This window comes from Lithobates pipiens, unplaced genomic scaffold (genome assembly GCF_037356315.1).
Source record: "Lithobates pipiens isolate NorthernLeopardFrog02 unplaced genomic scaffold, aLitPip1_a1.2 Scaffold_19, whole genome shotgun sequence".
NCBI lineage: Eukaryota > Metazoa > Chordata > Amphibia > Anura > Ranidae > Lithobates > Lithobates pipiens.
This window is the reverse complement of record NW_027507764.1, coordinates 196,728,510-196,746,543: the sequence shown is the minus strand read 5'-3', so window position 1 is coordinate 196,746,543 and position 18,034 is coordinate 196,728,510. Positions and strand designations below refer to the sequence as shown.

General features: G+C 46.6%; 1 protein-coding gene across 1 annotated transcript in view; it reads right to left on the bottom strand.

Annotated features, from left to right (window-relative positions):
• Positions 1-17,139: 17,139 nt before the first annotated feature.
• The window catches only part of LOC143998036 (epidermal growth factor receptor-like), a 64,520-nt gene continuing 63,625 nt past the window's right edge, over positions 17,140-18,034 (bottom strand). The window contains exon 11 of the mRNA XM_077493815.1: positions 17,140-17,274. Within this exon, the coding sequence (XP_077349941.1) occupies positions 17,144-17,274 (131 nt within the window). The 3' untranslated portion in view covers positions 17,140-17,143. The remainder of the gene's footprint in view (positions 17,275-18,034) is intronic.

Here is an 18,034-nt window from a genome sequence, read left to right as displayed (position 1 = left end):
ATACCAAGTCAAATTCAGGTACTTACGTGGCTTGCAATTACAAAACATTTCATGATGTATTATGAATGCAGAGCTGTATTAATTTATGCTTTATATTTGTATAGAATTCTCCCTTAAATAGATTTTGGATATGTATGAGCATGTATATTGGAATGATGCTCAGGAATCTATTACCTGTTTTGATTATAATAATATTTTTGTGTTATATTATCTTTTCACTTTTCTGCTTTAAAAAAGAGAGAACACTGAGATTTAGGCTCCATTCACACTAGTGTGATTTCAGAGTTGCACAGAACAAATCACATTGTTTTCAATGGTGCCTGTTCACATCAATGCAACTCAGCATGGCACGATTTTGGAAAAGATTGCTATACTACTATGGTGCAATTCTGGCACTACTTTGGCCCCATAGAATATGCAAACCACATACTACATAATCGCACCAAAATCGGATTGCAGCAGTGTGAACCTAGCTTAATAATTAATTGACTGCTTTCATTTTGGTAATATTACTTGGTACAGTAATAATTTTCTTATTTGGGTACTCGGATTAACACATTTAAGATATCTTGTTATAGTGGCATTTACAACAAACAACATACAGCTATTTTAGGCTCACTGGCCACCATCTATGCAGTGTATGGAAATGATGACTTCTTAGGTGTAAGGCTTGCACAGAAAGAAACAAGACACTATAACCTGACAGGTTATGATGGGATTATACATTGGGTTTAAAAAGGCTTTACGAAATTCTCTTAGATGGCTAAAGGTTTGCAAATGCTCTTAAAGCAATATTGTAAATTCTGTTCCTCTACAAGCTAAAGACAAAGTGTAAAAGGCCTTAAAATGGTTGTAAAGGCTGAAGGTTTTTTACATGAATGCATTGTTAATGCATTCTCTGCATTGTCAGCTCTTTCTTCCCCCAGCTCCCCCAAAATACTTAACTGGGCCAAATCTCGATCAAGTGATGTGACCAAGAGCAGCATCTATCTCCGCTCTCTCCATTTTCACTGGATCAGTAGGAGCTGTGGAGGCAATTGTCTCCTGCTGCTGTCAATCTATCCCAGTGACGAGGGAGCAGGGGGCGGAGCAAAGCCGCACTTTGTGTGTGTCAATAGACACACAGAACACACCTCAGGATCGACACTGCACATGTGCTACTATAGAAGGTGAGTTCCTATGGTGGCACACAGAGACGAGGAGGAGCTCAGAGTGTCAGCGCGGGGACCCCAGAAGAGGAGGTTTGGGGTTGTTCTGTGAAAAACCATTGCACAGAGCAGGTGAGTGTGACATGTTTGGTATTTTTACAATCACTTTAATCACAAACAATTTAGAACATATTACAGGTAACCATATTATGGGAAATATGTGTAACAATGGGCACAAACAATAAAGTCTGTAGAAAGGCTACAAGGGCAAATGCCTGCACTAGAATGGCTAATTTACTAAATATATGTATAACTTGTTTTATTTGTAGCCTTATGTATAGTAATGCAAGTTACACAGGAAAGGATGAATGAATCTTTAGCTAACTTGGCTACAGTGCATGTTTCTTTTGGGGAGGTTAATACATGTGTAGCGGATGACATTTTGGACAAAATGTCATACGCATGTAAATTTAGTTTTTGCCTCAGAACAGTAGGGGTTCTGAGGGTGATTCTGTAGGTTAGACCTTAACACCAGTCTGGCCAGGCTGTGTTTGGAAGTTCTGCCTGGTCATGTGAGGTGCACATGACAGGCCAGAACCAGGTCTGGTTGGATGTTTGGGTATCAGCCTTCTCGGAACCAATCAGTGGGAGTGCCACGGCCTACTGAGGAGTCTGGGAAGGGGTACTTAAGAGGTGTGGGTCACGTGGTTCGGGGAGAGGTGTTCATGAGACCCGTGTGGTCTGTTCTGGTTCCAGGACTGGGGTAGCCCGTGAGGGATCCCGGTCACGGGGTATCCAACATCCCGCAACATGTTCCTGTTAGTGGCCCCTAATAGAACTGCCTGGTCTGGGGTAGGGATCCGTCTGTTCCCGAGTCTCGGAACTGGCTGGTCTGAGGCACAGTAACTGAGGGAGGATTCAAGGTGTCCAGATGTGCTCTCGGCTTGGAGAGGTGCCACAGCTCGTGGAAGTAACTGGGGGAGGACTCTTCAGAGGAGGGACGGCAAGTGGGTGGGAAGTGCCTGGTTACTGGGTTAGGAAGGACATTGACAAATTCACGTTTTTCCAGTACTATTGAGGAGATGGGAAACATTCCAGGTACGGAGGAAAAAGGTTCCTGTTTACCCTTAGTTGCAACTAATACACGTTCGTAGGATTGTTCAAGTTTTGAGTCAATGTACTGACTGCCATGATCTCTGGCTAGAGATCTGTTCAGCCTTGAAGTACCCAGCTGCGAGTGGCTACTCTCTGGGTGGAAATAGAGACTTTGCTAGACTTGCAGTTCAAGGTGCCTGAGTTCTTCACCCGTGCCCTCTGTTCCCTAAGAGACTGTGTTATTGAAAGTTATTGCTGCAAAATAAAACCTTTTAAAGAGGACTTCATCTGTGTCAGCATTCAAGTTGTTGGGTATCAACCCTGGGAACCTCTAGACGTGGAAGAGCAGGCCAAGAGAAGGTAACTGGTAAGCCCAATAAGTCAAGGCCGCCCTGCAATGGGTTATGGCCGCTACATATGTATAGAATGAAGGCCTCTAGACCTTAAGGAAAGGGGGGCCCTGGCTGCTGGAAAAATCTTTAAAATGGTAAGTCTTCAGAAGAACCCTTCCTTTGAATCACCCAACTCAGGAAGGCAAAAATTCAAGATTTGACAAAGTTAGAAGGGGTTGTGGAAGTTCAAGCGACCTTAAAAGAGAGCAAAGGAAGGGTTCAGTGACCTCTTTGGATACACCCAGGCTTGAAGCAGCTTCAACTCCAAACAAACAATCATGTTAAATGCTGAGTCCTGCAGCAGGCCCACAGTGTCAACAACTGACCTGATGGACCATAGGAGAGCTTCCTAAGTAGGTTTGGAACACAAATGAAGGTGGAGGAGTGGACTCAGCTCATGTCCCTTCATAATGATCTTGGGTTTGACTGCCATGCTGTTAACATTTTTACATAAGCCATCACCCTTTCAGTTTGTTGCCAGTGCTGATCCTGAGCATTAGCAACTTCCAAGAGAGGAGTCTGCTGGTTGGTTTTACAGAACAAAGGCAGATCAGGACCCATTGGCAAGAAACTGATGTTAGCATTAATGATTTGGTATTGCTTACTAGGCTGGAAGGACATAACAAGGGAATTTTTTGTCCAAGAGACAATTGTTAGAAATATCTAGCCTTCAACCCTGTTTCACACTGTCCCTTAATGGAAATTATCCTATCATGCATATTAACTTTAATTTCTACTTTTTCTTTTTCAGCCATTTAAAACCTTGCTCTTCTGAGTTGCCTTTCCATGGCATTTTCCAGAAATTTTCTGGATCAGCAAATTCATTCCAAAGAGTAACACATTCCCAGGAGGTATAATCTCAGAAGACATGGTCATAACCTACTTCAGTGTTTCGATTATTTTACGCAGTCTAAAATGGATCAGAAGGATTTGGGAAAATAAAGTGTGCTTGTTTGCCTGTGGCAGACAGTTTTGCCCAAGAGCTTTATCAAAGGAGCGTTTCTGCGATACACCCACCATCACATGACTTTTTTGTTCATTATGATTCACTTTAGCAGATTGCGGTTCTGGATAGTTAATGGCATGTGCTTATACAAATTGGGTATTCCTCCATCTAATTTTTCCACCCATTAATTTAGGATAGGAATTGCTACCATGGCATCTTTAATGGGGTTTTCAGATAAGGAAGCATTTGGGTAGGTGGAAATTGACCTGTTTTATTGTTATATGTTAGACCTCATTTTAGCTATAATTTTAGGTCTGGCCCCTGTCTTGACATGGATTATCAGAGATTTGTAGATCTATTAGGTAGTTGGAGGGTGGAGGAAAGGAGCTATGGAATGATTCTAGGCATCCCCTTTCCAGGTAGCCAGATTATGCTGGAGAAGGTTTAGGGGCATGAGGTGGCACCAGGTGTTCAGTAAATGTTTAATGTTATATCGGTTTGTGTCAGGCTGGGCTCCATAATACTTATTATTACTGTTGTGTGAAATAATATAGGAAAGATGCAGCATCTGGTGATGGCCATCAATAATGATATTGCCAATTACTGTGCAGCTTTTACTGATCTAATGATTATATGTTCCATATTGTTCCATGTTAAGTCTGGGCAAATCCCAAAGGGGGTAACTGACCTCTTTGGAGATAGCCAGTCTAGCACCCTCCTAGTTAAGCTGCTAGTAGGAGTAAAGCAAATCTAGTTTTTGGCTCCTCTGTAGCCAGTGGGTAAACGTCTGATTGCTTTTGACTGTTTTGGGTTCTTCTGGTTGCAGGCTCAACTGCTTCCCCTGGTTTCTATTGAGTTCTAGCATTTGGTGGGTTGGAAGAGGCAGACCCTTAACTTGTGTATTCATATAGCCTCAGCTAATCTGTGGGAGGAAGAGTGACTAGTAGGGGGCTTATGTGTGTATAAATAGGTTGGGGCCTGGAACAACAGGGTCCTTGTCATGATGGCCCTTTGGGTCACTTAGCTGAAATATGCAGGAGAACATCAGGGGCCCAGCACAGGAAGAGCTGACAGACTAAAATGTAAAGTTGCTGGGAGCAGTTTGGAGATCTGGCCTGGGGGGGGGGGGGGGGGGGGTTACAGTACTTGGCTGATACTGCAGGAAAGCACTTAAGTACACATGGCACAGTGAGTAAAGGCCAGAGAGTAAAATAGCCTAGTGACTGTCCTTGTTAACCCTTGAAAAGACTGTTCCAGATTTGGTGGATCAGATTTGACCATGCATTGGAGTCCACTGAGCTGTAGTTCACCTGTCTCTAGTCTTAAGAGGGGTTTCACCCTAAAGAGTCATTCATAGTGTTCTCTATTATACTTTGTACCTAAGGCTCACCCTGCATCCTAACCAAGTTAACCAATTAAGGACCGCCTCACGCCAATATACGTTGGCAGAATGGCACAGCTGGGCACAATCACGTACCAGTACATGATTCTTTAAGTGCCCAGCCGTGGGTCGGAAGCACGCGGCCGCAGGCGCGCTCCCAACCCAGTCCTGTGCTCCATGACCATGGCCGCGGGACCAGCGGACCCATTCGCCGCTGGTGTCCTGCGATTGGGTCATAGAGCTGAAGAACGAGGAGAGGTCTGTGTAAACAAAGCTCTGCCTGTGCTTCCCTGTGTGTCTGTCACCGATCGTCTCTTCCCTTTTATAGGGAATGACGATCAGTGACGTCACATGCCAGGCCACGCCCCTACAATAAAAAAAAACACATCACGTCATACATAACATTATGCTGCCCCCTAGTGGTTAACTCCTTCACTGCCAGTGCCATTTACACAGGAATCAATGCATTTAAATAGCATTGATTGCTGTATAAATGAGAATGGTCCCAAAAATGTGTCAAAAATGTCAGATGTGTCCACCATAATGTCGCAGTCACAATAAAAATCCTTGATCGCCGCCATTACTAGTAAAAAAAAAATATTAATAAAAATGCTATAAAACTATCCCCTATTTTGTAAACGCTATAACTTTTGCGCAAACCAATCAATAATCGCGAATTGCGATTTTTTTTAACCAAAAATAAGTAGAAGAATACGTATCAGCCTAAACTGAGGAAAAATATGTTTTTTTATATATTTTTTGGGGATATTTATCATAGCAAAAAGTAAAAAATATTGAATTGTTTTTTCAAAATTGTAGCTCTATTTTTGTTTATAGTGCAAAAAATAAAAACCGCAGAGGTGATCAAATACCACCAAAAGAAAGCTATATTTGTGGGAAAAAAAGGACGCCAATTTTGTTTGGGAGCCACGTCGCACGACCGGGCAATTTTCAGTTAAAGCGACACAGTGCCGAATCCCAAAAAGGGGCCTTGTCCTTTGGCTGCAAATTGGTCTGGGGCTTAAGTGGTTAAATCAGCATTAAACTACAAAAAGGCATGTGCCACCTGTTTCTTGTGTTGTGAGACTGTGGAACTGCTGTGTGCCTGGCTGCTGTGTGCCTCATAGGATAGGGTGGCCAGACATCCCCGGTTTCTGTCTGTCAGTGCAAAATCTGCTGCTCCTACTAGCTTAGGGTAGTGTATTTTTTTTCCATTATCTGTGCCCCTTTCTGATGATCATGTGCTGGTCGGAGCAGAGGGAATATTTTTTCAGTTTTGGGTGCATGCCCATACATCTCTGCTCGCATGCTCTTCTGCCTTGGCTCAAGTCCCGGCCAGCCGCCTACCTGCTTATCTCCTTGCCTTCCCTGGGAGAGTGATTTGACTCCGCTCCCCACCCAGTAGTAGCCGGGGCCTGAAGAGTAAGACTTGACAGGCTGTGAGGCAGGCGGCAGCGGCGATGGGCAGAGAGCGCTGATTGCCGCCATTACTAGTAAAAAAAAAAAAAATATGTCCCCGGATTTCATTTTAAAAATCTGGTCACCTTACCATAGGAGATAGAATCTGGGACAAAACTGTCTTCAAGCGTTTTGTCACACCATTGACTACGATGGATTGGTATACCTATGTTTCTCAGCATTCATAGCTGACCTGCTTTCCACGCATGGTCTGCTATTTGCTGGTATCACTTGTTCCCCTAGATGTCTGATCCATTCCTTAAATAGACATAGCCTTAACTGCATTCTGGTCTGTTTAACATTTACATCTCTATGGAAACCACCTACTTGTTTAGCAAGTGTTACAAAACCTCTAACAGATACTTTAGTGCTTAGTAAAAAAAAAGTGCAAGCAGAAGTACAGATATGCAAACAATGATAACTCACAGTAACTGCATTTTAGCTCATTGGTGGAAGTTCAATGACTTCAATGGTTATAGCAGTACATTTTAAACATGCTCATATTCCAATCAGAAGCTAGAAAGGATTATTGCGACAAGGAACACTGGAAGAGCCTATCGGCGTGGAGTCTGGTATTATTTCTGGGGATAGTATAGGAACGGTAGTATTTTTGGGAAAAAGTGAGGGATGGGATGAAGTTATATATCCAGAGACACATCACAGACTACAATTGTAAAGGAGTAATATTTTTTGGCCCATTGTGCTGCTGAACAAGAGACTGAGACGTTTACAGTGGCACCATTTTGCTGAGTACAATACTGGTACTTTATACAGGTGCACTACTGAGTGCTGGATGTAAGTGGGTGATAATTAGTGATGGCCGAACGGTTCGCCCGGCGGTCGTTTCGCGGCGAATTTCCGACATTCGCGGTCCGCACGTTCGAACGCCTTTTTCCGTCGTTCGCCGCGGCGGACTTACGTGTTTAATGTATACAAGAACTTTAACCTTTGGTGACACGTTTATCATGTGATACAGGACAGCCAATTGAGACATGACAGCACATGGACACTTGTACATTCCCCCTAACCTATAAATACACCCGATCCGGTGGCCATTTTACATTCTTTCTTCTGTTACGATAGGGACAGGTTCCTGTGTGGAGTAGGGAGAGATAAACCACTAGCTATTTGGTACACAAAAGTTCTTTTCAGGACTGGTATAGGTGTTAGGTGTTGATAGGTTTGCTGTGCTGCTGATTCTTGCAGCAGCCTGAGTGTCTTTTGTTAGTTTAGAGAAAGGGAAAGGACGGTGTATGCTACAGGGACAGCCAGATTAGTCTTTCATCATCATCATCATCATCATCATCATTAGCTGTTACTATCAAGGTCCACAAAAGAGCTGTTCCAGTAACCACTAATCGTTCTCTTTTTTTGCCAATTTGTATAGGGACAGGAAGGAAGCAGTGTTGTCAGGCAGTGAGGGTAATTTTAAAGACTTGCTGTTATTATTAGTTCCACAAAGGTTCTTTTCAGGACTGGTATCAGTGGTACAGTAATAGGCTTGTACATGTATAATATTCTTTCTTCCAAATATAGAAAGGATATTATACTTGACTGCTGCCCTTCTGCTGCAGTCTGCTAAACATTCACAACTCACTTGTTCCACAAAAGTTCTTATAAGGACTGGTAACTTGGTATAGGGTGCTACGGTACATAGGCTTGAGTGCGGTACAGTCTGCTGTTCTGTAAGGACCGCTATCGGTCCACAATAGATAGGGTTGACGTGCACCACTGCTGACCGCTGCCCTATACTGCAGCAGTCCTTCAGCGGTATAGGGACTGACGTACAGTCTGCTAATCACTAACACACAACCTGCTTGTTCCACAAAAGTTCTTATAAGGACTGGTAACTTGGTATAGGGTGCTACGGTACATAGGCTTGAGTGCGGTACAGTCTGCTGTTCTGTAAGGACCGCTATCGGTCCACAATAGATAGGGTTGACGTGCACCACTGCTGACCGCTGCCCTATACTGCAGCAGTCCTTCAGCGGTATAGGGACTGACGTACAGTCTGCTAAACACTAATACACAACCTGCTTGGTCCACAAAAGTTCTTATAAGGACTGGTAACTTGGTATAGGGTGCTACGGTACATAGGCTTGAGTGCGGTACAGTCTGCTGTTCTGTAAGGACCGCTATCGGTCCACAATAGATAGGGTTGACGTGCACCACTGCTGACCGCTGCCCTATACTGCAGCAGTCCTTCAGCGGTATAGGGACTGACGTACAGTCTGCTAATCACTAACACACAACCTGCTTGTTCCACAAAAGTTCTTATAAGGACTGGTAACTTGGTATAGGGTGCTACGGTACATAGGCTTGAGTGCGGTACAGTCTGCTGTTCTGTAAGGACCGCTATCGGTCCACAATAGATAGGGTTGACGTGCACCACTGCTGACCGCTGCCCTATACTGCAGCAGTCCTTCAGCGGTATAGGGACTGACGTACAGTCTGCTAAACACTAATACACAACCTGCTTGGTCCACAAAAGTTCTTATAAGGACTGGTAACTTGGTATAGGGTGCTACGGTACATAGGCTTGAGTGCGGTACAGTCTGCTGTTCTGTAAGGACCGCTATCGGTCCACAATAGATAGGGTTGACGTGCACCACTGCTGACCGCTGCCCTATACTGCAGCAGTCCTTCAGCGGTATAGGGACTGACGTACAGTCTGCTAATCACTAACACACAACCTGCTTGTTCCACAAAAGTTCTTATAAGGACTGGTAACTTGGTATAGGGTGCTACGGTACATAGGCTTGAGTGCGGTACAGTCTGCTGTTCTGTAAGGACCGCTATCGGTCCACAATAGATAGGGTTGACGTGCACCACTGCTGACCGCTGCCCTATACTGCAGCAGTCCTTCAGCGGTATAGGGACTGACGTACAGTCTGCTAAACACTAATACACAACCTGCTTGGTCCACAAAAGTTCTTATAAGGACTGGTAACTTGGTATAGGGTGCTACGGTACATAGGCTTGAGTGCGGTACAGTCTGCTGTTCTGTAAGGACCGCTATCGGTCCACAATAGATAGGGTTGACGTGCACCACTGCTGACCGCTGCCCTATACTGCAGCAGTCCTTCAGCGGTATAGGGACTGACGTACAGTCTGCTAATCACTAACACACAACCTGCTTGTTCCACAAAAGTTCTTATAAGGACTGGTAACTTGGTATAGGGTGCTACGGTACATAGGCTTGAGTGCGGTACAGTCTGCTGTTCTGTAAGGACCGCTATCGGTCCACAATAGATAGGGTTGACGTGCACCACTGCTGACCGCTGCCCTATACTGCAGCAGTCCTTCAGCGGTATAGGGACTGACGTACAGTCTGCTAAACACTAATACACAACCTGCTTGGTCCACAAAAGTTCTTATAAGGACTGGTAACTTGGTATAGGGTGCTACGGTACATAGGCTTGAGTGCGGTACAGTCTGCTGTTCTGTAAGGACCGCTATCGGTCCACAATAGATAGGGTTGACGTGCACCACTGCTGACCGCTGCCCTATACTGCAGCAGTCCTTCAGCGGTATAGGGACTGACGTACAGTCTGCTAATCACTAACACACAACCTGCTTGTTCCACAAAAGTTCTTATAAGGACTGGTAACTTGGTATAGGGTGCTACGGTACATAGGCTTGAGTGCGGTACAGTCTGCTGTTCTGTAAGGACCGCTATCGGTCCACAATAGATAGGGTTGACGTGCACCACTGCTGACCGCTGCCCTATACTGCAGCAGTCCTTCAGCGGTATAGGGACTGACGTACAGTCTGCTAAACACTAATACACAACCTGCTTGGTCCACAAAAGTTCTTATAAGGACTGGTAACTTGGTATAGGGTGCTACGGTACATAGGCTTGAGTGCGGTACAGTCTGCTGTTCTGTAAGGACCGCTATCGGTCCACAATAGATAGGGTTGACGTGCACCACTGCTGACCGCTGCCCTATACTGCAGCAGTCCTTCAGCGGTATAGGGACTGACGTACAGTCTGCTAATCACTAACACACAACCTGCTTGTTCCACAAAAGTTCTTATAAGGACTGGTAACTTGGTATAGGGTGCTACGGTACATAGGCTTGAGTGCGGTACAGTCTGCTGTTCTGTAAGGACCGCTATCGGTCCACAATAGATAGGGTTGACGTGCACCACTGCTGACCGCTGCCCTATACTGCAGCAGTCCTTCAGCGGTATAGGGACTGACGTACAGTCTGCTAAACACTAATACACAACCTGCTTGGTCCACAAAAGTTCTTATAAGGACTGGTAACTTGGTATAGGGTGCTACGGTACATAGGCTTGAGTGCGGTACAGTCTGCTGTTCTGTAAGGACCGCTATCGGTCCACAATAGATAGGGTTGACGTGCACCACTGCTGACCGCTCACCTATACTGCAGCAGTCCTTCAGCGGTATAGGGACTGACGTACAGTCTGCTAATCACTAACACACAACCTGCTTGTTCCACAAAAGTTCTTATAAGGACTGGTAACTTGGTATAGGGTGCTACGGTACATAGGCTTGAGTGCGGTACAGTCTGCTGTTCTGTAAGGACCGCTATCGGTCCACAATAGATAGGGTTGACGTGCACCACTGCTGACCGCTGCCCTATACTGCAGCAGTCCTTCAGCGGTATAGGGACTGACGTACAGTCTGCTAAACACTAATACACAACCTGCTTGGTCCACAAAAGTTCTTATAAGGACTGGTAACTTGGTATAGGGTGCTACGGTACATAGGCTTGAGTGCGGTACAGTCTGCTGTTCTGTAAGGACCGCTATCGGTCCACAATAGATAGGGTTGACGTGCACCACTGCTGACCGCTGCCCTATACTGCAGCAGTCCTTCAGCGGTATAGGGACTGACGTACAGTCTGCTAATCACTAACACACAACCTGCTTGTTCCACAAAAGTTCTTATAAGGACTGGTAACTTGGTATAGGGTGCTACGGTACATAGGCTTGAGTGCGGTACAGTCTGCTGTTCTGTAAGGACCGCTATCGGTCCACAATAGATAGGGTTGACGTGCACCACTGCTGACCGCTGCCCTATACTGCAGCAGTCCTTCAGCGGTATAGGGACTGACGTACAGTCTGCTAAACACTAATACACAACCTGCTTGGTCCACAAAAGTTCTTATAAGGACTGGTAACTTGGTATAGGGTGCTACGGTACATAGGCTTGAGTGCGGTACAGTCTGCTGTTCTGTAAGGACCGCTATCGGTCCACAATAGATAGGGTTGACGTGCACCACTGCTGACCGCTGCCCTATACTGCAGCAGTCCTTCAGCGGTATAGGGACTGACGTACAGTCTGCTAATCACTAACACACAACCTGCTTGTTCCACAAAAGTTCTTATAAGGACTGGTAACTTGGTATAGGGTGCTACGGTACATAGGCTTGAGTGCGGTACAGTCTGCTGTTCTGTAAGGACCGCTATCGGTCCACAATAGATAGGGTTGACGTGCACCACTGCTGACCGCTCACCTATACTGCAGCAGTCCTTCAGCGGTATAGGGACTGACGTACAGTCTGCTAATCACTAACACACAACCTGCTTGTTCCACAAAAGTTCTTATAAGGACTGGTAACTTGGTATAGGGTGCTACGGTACATAGGCTTGAGTGCGGTACAGTCTGCTGTTCTGTAAGGACCGCTATCGGTCCACAATAGATAGGGTTGACGTGCACCACTGCTGACCGCTGCCCTATACTGCAGCAGTCCTTCAGCGGTATAGGGACTGACGTACAGTCTGCTAAACACTAATACACAACCTGCTTGGTCCACAAAAGTTCTTATAAGGACTGGTAACTTGGTATAGGGTGCTACGGTACATAGGCTTGAGTGCGGTACAGTCTGCTGTTCTGTAAGGACCGCTATCGGTCCACAATAGATAGGGTTGACGTGCACCACTGCTGACCGCTGCCCTATACTGCAGCAGTCCTTCAGCGGTATAGGGACTGACGTACAGTCTGCTAATCACTAACACACAACCTGCTTGTTCCACAAAAGTTCTTATAAGGACTGGTAACTTGGTATAGGGTGCTACGGTACATAGGCTTGAGTGCGGTACAGTCTGCTGTTCTGTAAGGACCGCTATCGGTCCACAATAGATAGGGTTGACGTGCACCACTGCTGACCGCTGCCCTATACTGCAGCAGTCCTTCAGCGGTATAGGGACTGACGTACAGTCTGCTAAACACTAATACACAACCTGCTTGGTCCACAAAAGTTCTTATAAGGACTGGTAACTTGGTATAGGGTGCTACGGTACATAGGCTTGAGTGCGGTACAGTCTGCTGTTCTGTAAGGACCGCTATCGGTCCACAATAGATAGGGTTGACGTGCACCACTGCTGACCGCTGCCCTATACTGCAGCAGTCCTTCATCGGTATAGGGACTAAGAGTTTTGTCACAGGGTCATTTAAAAAATGACAGGCAGAGGAAGAGGCAGGCCCTTCCGCAGGGGTGGTAGGGGTAGGGCAGGAGCAACAGGCTTGAGCCAAAGTGGGAAGTTGCAGAAGGTGCGTTCAATTACTTTAAAGGATGCACCAGACTTGGTTGAGTGGCTCGCTCAGCCTTACTCTTCTGCACCCTCCTCATCCTCTCGATCTGCACCCTCTTCTTCACTCTCTGCTATGTGCACCCCCAAAGACACTACCACCAACAACACGACCACCACCACCACCACCACATACCTTCCGCTTGAGTCACTGGAATTATTTTCCGATCCATATCAAGAGGACATTTCTGATGCGCAGCCACTCTTGGTATTGGATCAGGAAGAGGAGGTAGCAACAAGCGCTACTCAGCAGTCTGACGCCAGTACCCAGATCAGCCCAAGGAGGAGGTTGGTCCCCGGTGTTGCTGCCTACTCCGAGATCTCTACTTATAGCGGTGGGGAAGGTGACGTTGATGATGACGTGTCTAGTGATGTCACGTGGGTGCCCACAAGAGAGGAAGAGGAGGGGAGTTCAGAGGGAGATATGGACCAGCAGATAGGGAGGAGAAGCAGCAATGACTTACATTGCACAGCAGGGACAAAGCAGACTGCAAATGTATCAGGAGCGAGTCATCGACCATGTACGGTCACATCTGGCGCTCCCAGGACACCGGCACATGGCTCCGCAGTGTGGGCTTTTTTTAACGTGTCCGCTGCTGACAATAGCGTTGCCATCTGCAATCTTTGCAGTCAACGCGTTAGTCGCGGTAAGCCCAATACTCACCTAGGGACGACCGCCTTAAGAAGGCACATGAGCAGCCATCACCGAGCCCAGTGGGAGCAACGGAACACACAAAGCCACACTGCAGGCTCTCACCGTCCAGCCTCGTCTTCTACTTCTCCTTCTCCTCTCTCCTCACAATTGTCCTCCACTCCACCTTCCATCACGCCAAGCTCACATTTTTCTGCAAAAAGGCAGGCTTCCGTGGGCCTAATGTTTGAGCGTAAAAAAATGATGACGCCGGATAACCCTCTTGCCCAACGGTTGGCGGCTGGCTTGTCAGAACTCATAGCCCGCCAACTACTGCCATATAAACTGGTGGACTCGGAGGCCTTTCGCAAATTTGTGGCCATTGGAACACCACAATGGAAGGTCCCAGGAAGGAAGTATTTCTCAGAGAAGGGCATCCCAGAGCTATATGGCCATGTTCAGCGGCAAGTGAATGTATCTCTGGCACACAGTGTCGGTGCCAAGATACATCTGACCACAGACACGTGGTCTAGCAAACACGGGCAGGGAAGGTATATCAGTTTTACTGCCCACTGGGTGAACCTTCTGACGGCCGTCAAGCATGTAACCCGTGGCACCCGTGTAGATTTGGTTTTACCGCCACGGATTGCATGCAGGCCTGACTCTTCTTCTCCTCCTCCTACTCCATCCTCCTCCCTCTCCTCCTCAGCTGCCTCCTCCTTTTCCGCTGCTAGCGTCTCTTCCACTGCACCGCCCAAGCTCCCCAGAACCTATTCCACATGCCAGGTGAGACGTTGCCATGCCGTGCTGCGTCTGTTGTGCCTGGAAGCAAAGAGCCACACTGGCCCGGCACTCCTTTCAGCTTTGCGTTCACAGGCAGATGAGTGGCTAACACCGCTCAATTTGACAGTTGGTAAAGTGGTGTGTGACAACGGTGCCAATCTGCTTAGCGCATTGAAACAGGGCAAAATCACGCACGTGCCGTGCATGGCACACGTCTTAAACTTGGTCGTGCAGCGATTCCTTGTCAAATACCCTGGGGTCCAGGACATCTTGCGGCAGGCAAGGAAAATCTCGGCCCATTTCAGAAGATCTTACACAGCCATGGCTCGCCTTGCTGACATTCAGCGGCGACACCATCTGCCGGTCAGACGTCTTATTTGCGATTGCCCGACGCGATGGAACTCAACCTTCTATATGCTTGATAGGCTGCTCCAGCAGAAACGTGCAGTTAACGTCTACCTGTATGAACTCTGCGAAAGAAACGGTTCTGGGGAGCTGGGTTTTTTTTCACCGCGCCAGTGGCTGCTCATGCGCGACACATGCAGACTTCTGCGGCCATTTGAGGAGATCACCAAACTGGTCAGTCGCAGCCATGGCGCCATCAGTGACATGGTACCTTATGCCTTCTTTCTGGAGCGTGCATTGCGTCGTGTCATTGATCAGGCTGTGGAGGAGCAGGAGCGGGAAGATGAGGAAGTCGCAATGCTGGATGAATTCCCAGGGGGGGCTACTCTATCTGAGACAAGTCAACAACAGGAGTCTGATGAGGAGTCAGAGGAGGATGGTGCCGGGGCGGATGAGCAGGAGCAAGAAGAGCATGCTTTAAACCTTTCTGGGATCCCTGTTGTGCGAGGATGGGGAGAGGAGAATGAAGAGGACGACATTATCCTGGATGATGAGCAGGAGCCAGGCCACCACACCGCTTCCACTTTAGTGCAAATGGGGGCCTTCATGCTCCAGTGTTTTAATAGGGACCCCCGTATAAAAAGCATGAGGGTCAAGGACCAGTACTGGGTGGCAACGTACTTAGACCCCCGGTACAAACACAAAATGGCGGAAATGTTACCGCCGTCGCAGAGGGCTGTCAGAATGCAGCACTTCCAGGCCTTGCTTCGAGAAATGCTGCATTCTGCTTTTGCGTGCGCTGGCAGAGGAGCAATTCCCACTCCCAGAGAAGGATTTGCGGGTACCAATCCAACAGCGCCTGCAAGAAGAGGCCGGTTTGAAGATGTGTTGGTGACTTCGGATATGAGGTCATTCTTTCAGCCGACCCATCGACAGGTGTCATCCGGATCCAGCATCAGGGAACGCCTAGACCGTCAGGTGTCCGACTACATTGGGTTAACGGCCGATGTGGACGCTCTGAGGAGTGATGAACCCCTAGACTACTGGGTGGGCAGGCTTGACCTCTGGCCAGAGCTTGCCCAATTTGCAATCGAACTGTTGGCTTGCCCCTCATCCAGTGTCCTGTCCGAAAGGACGTTCAGCGCAGCAGGGGGGATTGTGACCGATAAGCGTACTCGCCTAGCTCACCACAGTGTTAACTACCTCACATTTCTAAAAATGAATGAGGCATGGATCTCGGAGGAATTCAACACATGTGACCAGTAGACCATGTATATGTCTATAAACTATTTTTTTAATCAAGCACACAGACCTTCTTAATTCATTTGGCTCACTTCCTTGACCCAAAAAAGCACACCGTACTATATGCCCCTACCCTCCTCTTTGAAGAGGTTGAGCGGTGTCATATTTCTACTGGGGCTGCTTATGATATCCCTGTGCTGTGCTGACTTCCTCCTGGGGGTTCTTATTATGAAGGGATCACACTATCCCTGTGCTGTGCTGACTTCCTCCTGGGGGTTCTTATTATGAGGGGATCACACCATCCCTGTGCTGTGCTGACTTCCTCCTGGGGCTGCTTACGGTGCTGCTGTCAGCGCTGTATGTCACGGTGCTGCTGTCAGCGCTGTATGTCACGGTGCTGCTGTCAGCGCTGTATGTCACGGTGCTGCTGTCAGCGCTGTATGTCACGGTGCTGCTGTCAGCGCTGTATGTCACGGTGCTGCTGTCAGCGCTGTATGTCACGGTGCTGCTGTCAGCGCTGTATGTCACGGTGCTGCTGTCAGCGCTGTATGTCACGGTGCTGCTGTCAGTGCTCTGTATTACGGTGCTGCTGTCAGATGCCTCTATCACGGTGCATGTGTCATTCCGGTATGTCACGCTGCTGGTGATCATCTCCTGCACCCTCTTCTTTGCCTACCCTGGTCCCTGACCTTCCCTCTCCTCCATTGCCTTCATTAGCTCCATAGTCCTGAATTGTTAGAACAATTTCCCAAATAAAATAAAAATGCTTGTAGTTATCGATCCCAAATTCACCTCATACATGTATTATGTCATTGTCCAGATGGTGGGACTACGTTTTACCCCCTAATAATTACCACGTGGCCGCAAATTCGACATGAAGGTTTGCAAAGTTCGCCTCCCATTGAAGTCAATGGGGCCCGCGGCGAACGTTCGGTTTCGCGAACGTTTGGGTCCGTTCGCATTTCGCGTTCGCGAAACGTCCCGTCGGAAGTTCGTCCATCACTAGTGATAATCCCAGTGATGATACACAGTACCAGAAGAGAAAAAAATGTGTAGGTTTTTGGGATTTTTTTACACACTTTGTGTAATTTTTGTGTAACTTTACATTTTTTAACATTTTAAAAACAGTTATTTAAAGTAAAGGTGAAATTACCTGGTTTATTATATTGTGTTGCAGAACTGCCCACATTCTTCTCCTCCTTGATATTCATGATAAGAAAGACACTGCTTGGGACCAGGTCCCCAACAGCCGTGGTCAGAGCATAAAGAATGACAAACATTTCCATTGAGAACTACAAAGACAGAAAAAATAATAGTAATCTGATAACACATAGATTACGTTTGTTCAATAATAATTATCAGCAAGAAGGGCTGGCCATCAGATATAAACAAAGAGAAAGCTCACACCAGTATACCTGTGTATGAAAATCAGGCAGAATAAGGTTTTTGAAATAACCGTGTATATGAAAATGCAAGCTATGCTAATGTAGCGCTACCCCCGCTAAAAAAGAGAAGGGGGGAAATTCCCCCGCAGAAACTGACAGCCACTTTTCTCCCTCACAGAAGAACCTTGGCCAGCTTGGCTAGGCCACAGGATATACAGGGCATCTGCTACATTAACATACATAATAAATAGCCAGTAAATATATAAAAAATAAATGGATGACTATCCAATTATCCATTGCATGATTAAAAGAGATTCTCAAGAACATATATTACTCTTTGAGGGTAGTAAAGCTATACATTATTTTACAAAAGCTTTGGATCTGCTTGGCATTCATGCTTTTACATTCATATAATCCAAAGTGATCAGACTTGCATAGAAAAAAATAAAAAGGAAATTAAAACAGATTTTAGGAAAAGCTATAAATATTTGGTAACTACAGTATAGCACCAAAATTCCTACATTTTTGGTCCACTTAACAGTTATCAGCAGGGGGAAAGATGGTTTCTTGCATACAGCTTTGTCAAGAGCTTAATCATTAAATATTGCGCGGTGGTTGGATCATGCATGTATAATCGCCACTCTGAAAAATGTATCTTTTATCCAAG